The 12,202-nt window shown below is 37.4% G+C and overlaps 1 protein-coding gene across 2 annotated transcripts in view; it reads right to left on the bottom strand.

The window, feature by feature from the left end:
* Positions 1 to 12,202, bottom strand: part of ANKRD45 (ankyrin repeat domain 45) — a 46,771-nt gene that overhangs the window by 6,875 nt on the left and 27,694 nt on the right. For both annotated transcript variants that reach the window (XM_040451660.1, XM_040451661.1), the window contains exons 4-5: positions 3,886 to 3,980; positions 1,588 to 1,726 (exon numbers count right to left, since the gene is read on the bottom strand). In XM_040451660.1, coding sequence (XP_040307594.1) covers positions 1,588 to 1,726; positions 3,886 to 3,980 — 234 coding nt within the window. The remainder of the gene's footprint in view (positions 1 to 1,587; positions 1,727 to 3,885; positions 3,981 to 12,202) is intronic.

The raw sequence follows: 12,202 nt of genomic DNA, 5'->3' as shown, positions 1-12,202 counted from the left end.
TAGGATGGCTAAAAGTTTTTTAAAAGACAATGATAGGGGGCGCCTGGGTGGCTCAGTCGGTTAAGTGTCTGACTTCAGCTCAGGTCATGATCTCACGGTTTGTAGGTTCGAGCCCCGCATGGGGCTCTGTGCTACCAGCTCAGAGCCTGGAGCCTGCTTCAGATTCTATGTCTCCCTCTCTCTCTGCCCCCTCCCCTGCTCATTCCCTCTCTTTCTTTCTCTCTCTCTCTCTCTCTCTCTCAAAAATAAATAATAAAGATTAAAAAAATTTTTTTTAAAAAGGACAATGATAGATGTTGATAATGTCGTGGATAAATTGGAATCTTCATATACTCTGCTTATTGGAAACATTCAGCAGTTCCTCAAATGAAGAGGCAGAGTTACCATATGGCCCAGCAATTCTCCCAAGAGAAATGAAAACATGCAGTCATACAAATTTGTACACAAAAGTTCACAGCAGCATTATTTACAATACTCAAAAGCATGGAAAGTTAAATATGCATCAAATAATGAATATATAGGTAAGTTTGGGTAAGTTTGAATCCATATAAGAATATTATTCAGAACAAAAAGGAATACGGATGTTACAACATGTATGGACCTTGAAAACAGCATGCTAAATGAAAGAAGCCAGACACAAAATGGCACAAATTGTATGATTCTATTCATGAAATGTCCACAATGGGCAAATCTTGTCCAGAATGGGCAATTCTATAGAAATACAAAAGATAAATGGTTGTAGGAGCCTTATGGGAAGGAGGGCGGGGGGAGGGGTTACTGCGAATGGGTATGGTGTTTCCTTTTGGGGTGTTTATGTTCTAAAATTAGATGGTGGTGATGATTATATAACTCTGTGAATATACTGAAAACCAGTGGATTGTGCATTTTTAGTTGGTGAATTTTATAGTATAAGAATTAAATCTCGGGGCGCCTGGGTGGCTCAGTCGGTTAAGCGTCCGACTTCGGCTCAGGTCACAATCTCGGGGTATGTGAGTTCGAGCCCCGCCTCAGGCTCTGTGCTGACTGCTTGGAGCCTGGAGCCTGTTTCAGATTCTGTGTCTCCCTCTCTCTCTGACCCTCCCCCGTTCATGCTCTGTCTCTCTCTGTCTCAAAAATAAATAAACGTTAAAAAAAAAATTAAAAAAAAAAAGAATTAAATCTCAATAAAACTGATATTTTAAAAATTCTTAGGGATGCCTGTCACCAAGTGCAGCTTCCCCATTGACAGGAGACTGTTCCCCCAACAGGATTTTCAAAGCACAGTTATAATACTGAAAGTGCTTTTTCAAATTCTGCCATTCTATCTCCTAGGAGGACTGGCTTTCCTAGTTGAAAATCAAAGGCATAGTAAATTATATAAAATTAATAAATAATGGCAACAATATCAATATGAGACATTCTCTACAGAAATAATAATTGTTACTAATATTGAAGCTAATAATAAATCTAGGGAGTTATACTTGTATCATGAGCTTGTAAAAGGTTAATGAAGATTGTCAAAATCAGAAGTTGTTAACCTCAGAAATAACACTGAACATTGAATATTCATCTTTTCTGACATTCAAACCATTTTTATCCAAAACTTACGCGGTGTTGCCATTTTTGTGAAGATAGGAGTCACAATATCTTCCAATTGTTGTTTCTGCTCCAAAAGCTCGCTGACAGAAGCTTTCAAATGGGTTTCCAACCATTCATTTTTTATACGGCATGCACTGAGGATGGTATTCTAGAGATAGAAACAGAATTTACTTTCTACTTGTTTATTAAAAAATAAAACTCTATAGTATCTCTGAACTAGCACTGTGCAAGAGAACTTTCTGTGATGGTGGAAATGCTCTATCTGCATCGTCCAATGTAGTCACCATTTGACATTTATCCACTGAGTGCTAGAAAAGGGACAAGTGTGACTGAGGAACTCAATTTATTTAATTTTTAATCAATTCTAACTTAAAATAACTACATGTGGCTAGTGGCTGCTATATTGGACAGTGCAGGTCTAACATTAGTGGAATGTTGTGTAAAATAAAACTCATAATTTACAGTCCTGAAGCCCTGGGCCAGTGTACATCCTCTCCCTAATTCTTTATTTTCAATGAGCCCTGTGACAAAGGGAAGTGTTTGCAAAGGTTGAAGAATAGGTGGATGGTATGAACTGGATGCAACTCAACAGGAAGTTTATTCCCTCTCAGAGGGTTCAGAAGAGAGGAAGTGCCAGAAACGCAAGAATAGCTCCACCTCACTGAAAACTTCTCAATTTGCATCAAAGCTATCTCGGCACACACGCAGCAAACTGAGGGTGTCTGATTTAAGATGTTTATTGTTCTGTGGTTCATAATAAGAAAGAAAATAATGAATTTTTTGCATGTCCTGTCCCTATTATTAAATAGGCAGTAGTGTATGCAGAAATCAAGTGGATTTGGAAGGATGGCCATTAATATATTATTGAAAGAAAAAAAAAGCAAATTAAGGATAAATATATAGTTTTATAAAAATATAAATATAAATTTGTATTTATATTTATATATTTTATAAGTATATAGTTTTATAAAAAAACAAAATCTTATAAAACTGTATGTGTGAATACATGTGTTTATATAACTGAAATGGTGAAATTTGTATGGTGAAACTAACACAAGATTGTTATTAGAACCCCAGGACAGTAAGACTGGAAATGGAAGAAAGAAAGCTAGTAAGTTTGCTTTAGGCATTTCAATTTTATTCTAATTATTACTATTTGTACATAATATTTTCTAGCTCAAATAACCAAATATTTAAAAATTGAAATTAAAAGAACTTTTATAGTACCTAGTTGAACAGAGTACTGTCTGTGCCAGGAAATTTTTCTTTCTCAGATTTAATAGCTGCAATAGCTACTCTAATAGAACTTGGCCTATATTTTGTTGGTTTCATAAGAGATTTTGTAAACTGTTTTACAAACCACAAGTGAAATGTGTCACTTATATTCTCAGACTTGGAGCTGTCTTACACTTTTAGCAATAGCTAATTCTTTTTCATCAGAATTAGAAGTCACAGGGAATTCACAGAACATCTTGCACAGAAATGCAAGAGATCATTTAAAACCAAACCACATTTCTAGTACCTGGAGCATATCTTTTTATTTTAGTGTACATCCAAAGCAATAAATTAGTCCACATGTAATGCTTAGTATATGGTAAATGTGGCAAGCTGGCTTTAGAATTAGCTGTCTTTATATTTGTGCCTTTGTTTACCATCATGTATAATATGAAACATTAAGAAATATGTAATGTATATATACATAGATACTAAAATATGATGTATATGTAAGTTTTAAAGCAAAACTTAATGACATGAGTATCAGTAGAACTCACTAATCAACAGAATAACCAGAACATGGCCAGTACTATTAACACTATTTCTGTGCTTCTCCCCTAATTTATCCCCCTGCCCTCCTCCAACAGATCACCACAATCTGTGTTTATAACTTTGCTTTTCTTTTTTAATAGTTTTACCCCATATGTAGATATCCCTAAACAATATAGTTTCATTTTGCTTGGTTTTGAGCTATAAAGCTCAAATTTCATAAGAAAATCTCTACAGTCTTTGGTGATTTTTTCTTCACTTCAACAATACATTTCAAAATGTATTTATGTTGTTGGATGTAATACTTAGTACATGTATCTCTATGTCACTCTTTAATATCATTTCATTTAATTTTTATCATTCTCTTTTCACTAGTTTACTAAGGAAGGAGGGAAGGAAGGAAGGAGTAAGGGTAGATAAGAGGGAAGGAGGAAGCAAGGGAGGGAGAAGACACCAGCAAGGACCATGACCTACCTCTAGAACATTAGTATAAGAAATTAAAGGTAAAAGGCAAAATTCTCAAAAGACTTCTGAATGCAGTACCTTGTCTTCCTTAAAGAGCTTCCCTGGTCCCTTTTCTGTGTCTGTAACAGCTGCAGAGACCTTTGCAATATATTTTTTCAGAGTCAGCCTTGCATCTGAAGGAACAGGACAATAAATAGCACAATAAGACAAAGACTAAAAATTATGCTCAACTATTTCCACTGTACTATTATATATCCAGAGTTTATAAAGACTGTATGTAGGAGATTTGTTGAGGTTGCTTTCACTGAATTTCAAGATAGATAATACTCAACTAGCACAGTGCTTTGGGACACTAACTGTGTTCCTACAATAATTCCTAAAATTTTGAAGACAAATAAACATGTGATACTTAATCCCAACGAGATCATATTCCATTAAAATATCTACTCTGGAAGGGCACCTGGGTGGCTCAGTTGGTTGAGTGCCCAACTCTTGATTTTGGCTCAGATCACGATCCCAGGGTCATGGGATCAAGCCCCCTGTCATGCTCCACACTAAATGTGGAGCCTGCTTAAGATTCTCTTTCTTTCCCTCTTTCCCCCTTTCCCTTGCTCACACTCACTCTCTCACTCTAAAAAATAAAAATAAATAAAAATAAACATAAAAATAATCTACTCTGGAGAAAGGAACAAAAACTCATTTCCAATAGACAAACTGTCACTTGCTTTACCCTTCATGATCCTTCAAAATAAATTCCAAAATAGCTTTTCTCTTTAAAATAAAAAAAGTGTTTAAAATAATTCCATTCACTATAGCACCCATAGTAATGTCATCACAAAATCTGCAAGACTTGTTCAAATACAATTACACTTTGAGAGAAATAAAAGATTCAAATAAATGAAAAGGCTTACCATATTCCTAGATGGAACAACTGAATATTTCAAATTGTAGGTAAACTCCAAATTAATTTGGAGGTTGATGTATGTGCTCCCTGTGGCTGCTATACCAAATTGCCACAAATTTTTGGTGGCTTACAACAATACAAATTTATTCTCCCACAGTTCTAGAGGCCAGAAGACTGAAATTGGTATCAGTGGACTAAAGTCAAGCTGTTGGCAAGGCTGAATACTTCAGAGGGCCTTAAGGGGAAAACCAATTTTCTTGCCCTTTTCAACTGCTAGTGGTGGCCTGTGTCCTTGACTGGTGGGGGGGTTCCTTCCTCCATCTTCAAAGGACCATAGGTCTCACCTGGATAATCTAGAATAATCTCTCCATCTCAAGATCCTTAACTGAAGGATCTACAAAATCCCTTTTGCCATATGAAGAAACATTCACAGGATCCAGGGATAATGACATATATATATCTTTGGTAGCCATTTTTTAGCTCATCACAGCCTGCCCTAAAGTTCACATCTATCCCACAAGCAAAACACATTTACTCCATCCCAACATTCAAAAGTCTCAACCCATTACAAAATTAACCCATGTCCAATGCTCATCTAAAATATCATCAGCTCAAAAGTCTCATATCTCATCATCTAAATCATCTAAACAAGCTATGGGTGAAACTTTGGTGTGATCCATAATCCTGGGGTAAGATTCCTTTCCATCTGTATAGACTTGTGAAACTAGAAAACAAGTTCTCTACTTCCAAAATATAATGGTAACAATTGTAGACACTGGCATTCATAAAGGGAGAGAGTGAAAGGAAAACAGGAGCCACCAGTCCCAAGCAACTTTAGAATCCCACAATGCAAATCCTGTTAGGTGTCAAAACCTAGCAAGAATCCTCTGTGGCACAAGGCTCCATCCTTTTGGACTGTGGCTCCAGCCTGAGTCATCCTTTTTGAGGAATGGTAGCATGCGTTTACAGGTGAATAGTCTCATCAGCCCATTTACTGTCTGTAGGGTTTGGGGAGTCCAGCAGCCTTTTTCTGTTTTGTTTTCTCTACTTCCCTTTGTTCAAACTGACAACGTTTCCTACCAGTACAACATTCTCAAAAATGCTGTGAGTCTCCTTGCAGGTCACAGAGACTCGTTTCATTAAACAAGAGGCTCTTCCACAGGTCTTTCTTGGATAATTTCATTTCTATTTCTGACTTCTGCTAAGATGGCTGAGGGGAGCCATGAGTCACACACCCAATCTTCTCAGCACCCACAAAACACTGTCCAACCACACCCATGCCTTTTCTACAAAGCACACTTTCCTAACAGTGAATCTTCTAATTTTAGCACTGTTGCTACCTAGATAGGCTGAGAATTTCCCAAATCATCAAGTCCTGTTTCCCTTTTAACATAACAGTTTTTTCCTCAATTTATCATTCTCCTCTCACATTTTATTATAAACAACAAGAAGAAACCAGGCCATGCCTTCAACACTTTGCTTGGAAATCTCTTCAGCTACATGTCCAAGTTCCCCACTTACAAGTTTTGCTTTCCATATATGGACAGGACACAATTCAGCCAAGCTTTCTGCCATAACCGCCCTTCCTCCAGTTTCCAATAACATGCTCATTTCCTTCTGAGCCCTCTCCAGCAGCATCTCTAACATGTTTCTACCAATAATCTGCTCAAAGCAACCTAGGCTTTTCCTATTCTGCACCTCAAAAATCTTCCATCTACTCATTACCCAATTCCAAAGCCACTTCTACATTTTTAGGTATTTGTTACAGCTGCACCTCACTTCCAGACACGGAAATCTGCATTGGTTCCCTATGGCTGCTCTAACAAATTATCACAGACTTGATGGCTTAAAACATTAATTTATTCTATTATAATTCTAGATGCCAGAAGTCTGAGATTGGTTTCACTGGACTAAAGTCAGGCATGGGTAGGGCTGATTCCTTCTGGAGGCCTGAGGAGAAAACCTATTCCTTGCCTTTTTCACCTTCTAGCAATTTTGTTTCCTCAGATTGTGGCTTCTCCCAATACCTTCAAAGTGCATCACACCAATCTCTGCTTCTAGCATCACTTCACCTCTTCCTCTTCATGTCAAACATCTACTTTCCTCTTACAAGGACACTTGTGATTATATTTAGGGTCCATCAGGAGAATCCAGGCTAATGTCTCACTCTCAAAATCCTTAATCATATCTGCAAAGTCCATTTTGCCCTATAACATTCACAGCTTGCAGTGATTAGGACCAGATCTTCAGGGGCCATTATCCAGTCTACCATGATCAGCGTACAATTTCATGAAACTCCACATAGGAGTTTTTGAGAGACTTTAAAAAAATCACTATACAGAAGAAAATGGCAACACAGTAGGAGGACCCTACACTTGCCTCATCCCACAAACCCAAATAGACAACTGTCAAATCATCCTAAATACCCCAGAAATGAACCTGAAGACTAACAGAACAATTCCACAACTAAAGGGTGAGAGGAGGCCATATTGAAGAAGAAGACGATGATGACGATGACGACGAAGGCAGCGATGACGACCGAAGGCAGCGGCAGAGACTTAGACAAGTCAAAGGAATGCCAAGACAAAGGAATTCATCCCAAATGAAAGAACAAGATAAGATTATGGTCAGAGATCTAATCAAAACAGATATAAGTAACATGCCTGATCAGGAATTTAAAGCAACAGTTATAAGGATATTCATAGGGGTTGAGAAAAGAATGGAAGACTTCAGGGAGACAATTACCACAGAGATAAGAGTTAAAAAAGAATCAGTCAGAGGGGCACCTGGATGGCTCAGTCAGTTAAGCGTCAGATTCTTGGTTTCGGCTCAGATCATGATCTCATGAGTTCAAGCCCTGCCAGTGGAACAAATCAATGAAATCAGGAGCTGATTCTTTGACAAACTTAATACAATTGATAAAGCTCTAGCCAGACCTATCAAACAGAAAAGAGAAAGGACCCAAATAAATAAAATCACAAACAAGAGAGGAAAAATAACAACCAACACCACAAAAACACAAACAATTATAGGAGAATATTATGAAAATCTATATGCCAACAAACTGGACAACCTGAAAGGAATTGGTAAATTCCTAGAAACATACAGACTCTAAAACTGCAACAAAAAATAAAAAACGTTTAACAGAATGATAACCAGCAAAGAAACTGAACCCATAATAAAAAGTCTCCCAACAAACGAAAGTCCAAGGCCAGATGGCTTCACAGGAGAATTATACCAAACATCTCAAGAAGAGTTAATACCTATTCTTCTCAAACTGTTACAAAAAATTGAGATGGAAGGAAAACTTCCAGATTCATTCTATGAGGGCAGCATTACCCTCAATAGAACTAGCAAATGGAATCCAACAGTACATTAAAAGAATCATTTATGACGATCAAGTGGGATTTATTTCTGGGCTGCAAGAGTGGTTCAATATTTGTAAATCAATCATGGTGATACACCACATTAATAAAAAAAAAAAGAACCATATGACTGTTACAATAGATGCAGAAAAGCATTTGAGAAAGTACAACATCCATTCATGATAAAAACCCTCAACAAAATAAGAGTTAGAGGGAACATACCTCAACATAATAAAGGCCATAAATGAAAAACACAGCTAATATCCTCAGTGGGGGAAAACTGAGAGCTTTTCCTCTACAGTCAGGAAGAAGACAGGGATGTCCACTCTCACCACCATTATTTAACATAGTACTGGAAGTCTTATCCAAACAGTCAAATACAAATAAAAGGCATCCAAATTGGCAGGGAAGAAGTCAAAATTTCACTATTTGCAGATGACTTGATACTGTATAAAGAAAACTGAAAAAATTGCTAGAACTGATACACAAATTTAGTAAAGTTGCAGGACACAAAATCAACATACAGAAATCTGTTGCATTTCTATACACCAATAATGAAGCAGCAGTAAGACAAATTAAGGAATCAATCCCATTTACAACTACACCAAAACCCATAATATACCTATCAAAAAACCTAATCAAAGAGGTGAAAGACCTATACTCTGAAAACTACAAATCACTGATATAAGAAATTAAGGAGGACTCAAAGAAATGAAAAGACATTCCATGCTCGTGGACTGGAAGAATAAATATTGTCAAAATGTCTCTATAACCCGAATCCATCTACACATTTAATTCAGTCCCTATCAAAATACCACCAGCATTTTCACAGAGCTAGAACAAACAATCCTAAAATTTTGTATGAACCACAAAATACTCCAAATACCCAAAGCAACCTTGAAAAAGAAAAGCAAAGCTGGAGCATCACAATTCTGGACTTCAAGTTATATTATAAAACTGTAGTGATTCAAAACAGCATGGTACTGGCACAAAAATAGACACATTGATCAATCAAACAGAACGGAAAACCCAGAAATGAACCTACAGCTATATGGTCAATTAATCTTTGACAAAGCAGTAAAGAATATCCAGTGGGAAAAAGACAGTCTCTTCAACAAATAGTGTTGGGAAAGCGGGACAGCAACATGTGAAAGAATGAAACTGGACCACTTTGTTATACTGTACACAAAAATAAATTCAAAATGGATGAAAGACCTAAATGAGAAACTTAAAACCATTAAAATCCTAGAGCACACAAGCCATAACATCTTTGACACCAGCCACAGTAACTTCTCTCTAGATATGTCTCTGGGGGCAAGGGGAAAAAAAGCAAAAATAAACCATTGGACTAAATAAATAAATAAATAAATACCATTGGACTAAATAAATAAATAAACAAACAAACTATTGGGACTTCATCAAAACAAAAGGCTTCTGCACAGGGAAGGAAACAATCAACAAAACTAAACGGCAACCTAAGGAATGGGGGCAATATTTGCAAATATCTGATGAAGTGTTAGTATCTAAAATACAAAGAACTTAACACTCAAAAAACAAATAATCCAATTAAAAAATGGGCAGAATACATGAATAGACATTTTTCAAAAGAAGACATCCAGATACTTGAAAAGATGCTCCATATAATTCATCATCAGGGAAACATAAATCAAAACTACAATGAGATATCACCTCAATGAGATAAGCCCATCAGAATGGCTAAAATCAACAACACAAGAAACAACAGGTGTTGGTGAGGATGTGGAGAAAGGGAACTCTCTTGCATCGTTGGTGGGACTGCAAACTTGTGCAGCCACTATGGAAAATAGTATGCAGGTTCATCAAAAAGTTAAAAATAGAACTACCCTAGGATCTAGCAATTGCACTATTAGGTATTTACCCAAAGAATACAATAGTACCAATTCAAAGGTATACATGCATCCCAAGGTTTATAGCAGCATTATGTACAATGTGGAAACAGGCCAAGTGTCCATCCACTGACAAATGGGTAAAGATGGTGTGGTATATATATATACATACACATATATATACATAATGGAATATTACTCAGCCATAAAAAAGAATGAAATCTTGCCATTTGCAAGGACATGGATGGAGCTAGAAAGTATTATGCTAAGTGAAATAAGTCAGTCAGAGAAAGACAAATACCATATGATTTCATTCATATGTGGAATTTAAGAAACAAAACAAAGGATAAAAGGGGAAAAAAAGAAAGAAACACACCAAGAAACAGAATCTTGGGATGCCTGGGTGGCTCAGTCTGTTAAGCAGCCAACTTCGGCTCAGGTCATGATCTCACGGTTCATGAGTTTTTGTCCAGCGTCAGGCTCTGTGCTGACAACTTGGAGCCTGGAGCCTGCTTCAGATTCTGTGTCTCCTTCTCTCTCTCTGCCCTTTGTCCAACCCCCCCCTTCAAAAAATAAAAAAAATAATAATAATTAAAAAAAAGAAACAGACTCTTAACTATAGAGAGCAACTGATGGTTACCAGAGGTGTGGTGGGTTGGGGACGGGTGAAATAGATGATGGGGATTAAGGAGCGCACTTGTGATGAATAAGGTCATGTAGGGAAGTGCTGAATCACTAAATTATACACCTAAAACTGTATTGCACCGTATGTTAACTTACTGGAATGGAAATAAAAAACTTAAAAAAAAAACTCACTGTAATGCTCAACTGTGCCATCTGTAGTACCTAACAATCTTCTGAGCCTCATTCATCTATCTATAAAGTGAACATAACAAAAGAGGTTACATTGAGATCTACATCTGGAACAGTATTCATGCATAGGGACCAGTTAATTGGTATTCTTGGTATTCCTTGCTTCCAGCACCTCAGAACTTCAAACTCATCATTCGCATTGCAAGCAAAATTAATTCCCTAAACTGGAATCTAAGTTCAGATTTTGGCTCTGCTATTTGGTAACCTGGAGTCAGTGGTGGTCCCAGAACTCCAATACAGGATGGAACTTAGGAGAGGCATTAGTTGGAAGGCGGGATTAAAAGGCGTGTTTTGAAACTGCATTTCTATAATAAGCATGCTGATTTTACTGAAAGCACATGTTTATTTTGGTGGCTTGCTAGAGAAAGGGATTTATTGCAAGCATCCTCTTAATGCCACCATACCTGTGTAGTGCATTCAGCTTGCTATAGAAAAATATCACAGACTAGGTAGATTATAAACAACAGAAATTCATTTCTCATAGTTCTGGAAACCAAGAAATCCAAGATCAAGGAACCAACATGGTTTGCAGTCTGATGAGAGCCCTCTTCCTTCATAGCTGGAACCTTCTCACTATGTCTTCACATGGTGGAAGGGGCTAGGGAGCTCTGTGGGAACTCTGATAAAGACACTAATCTTACTCATGAAGGTTCCACCCTCATGTCCTAAGCACCTCCCAAAGGCCCTACCTCCTAATACTACCACACTGGGCATTAGTATTCAACATATGAACTGGAGGTAGAGGGGGACATAGACCATAGGACCACAGTAATACCTTAACCCCTCTCAGCTTTATCTACAAAAGGAAGTATTAGGGTACAGTCCTCGGAAGATTGTCGTAACTAAACAAAATCTAGCAGAGCACGTGGAAGTATCTTGGCACAGTGCCTGGAACACGGTAAGCTTATGATTAGGTCACTCCTCTCCTCAAAACTCTATAAATGACTCCCTACTGACTGCTGAATAAAATACAGGGCCCTCCAACATCGATCTAGCCACAAACCACCTTTCCGGCTTTATCCCCTCTAACATTCATCCAGAGAATCTATCCATTGTTTACAGCGTGACATCCCCAAATGTCAACATGGTTCTGGTCTCTGCTCAGACATTAGCTTATCAAGAGGCACTTCCTGATGGCCCTCTATAAAGGAACACACTCATTCATTCACTTGCTGGCAACTTCATAACCCCCTTACCAGTCTACTTTTCTCAGTAGCACTCCACAGATACATAGATTTAGACAGATAGATTTTATGGATCTCCATATTAGAAGGTAAACTTCATGGACACAAATGCTGTTTTGTGCCAAGCTGTGTATATATTCTCAGGTCCTAAAACAGCATTTAGCACATAGAGGTACTCAACAAATATTGGTTATAGGAATGTTG

Source organism: Herpailurus yagouaroundi, unplaced genomic scaffold, assembly GCF_014898765.1.
Source record: "Herpailurus yagouaroundi ecotype Mexico unplaced genomic scaffold, PumYag 205, whole genome shotgun sequence".
NCBI lineage: Eukaryota > Metazoa > Chordata > Mammalia > Carnivora > Felidae > Herpailurus > Herpailurus yagouaroundi.
Note: the sequence above shows the minus strand (reverse complement) of the source record. Positions and strands in the feature narration are given on the sequence as shown.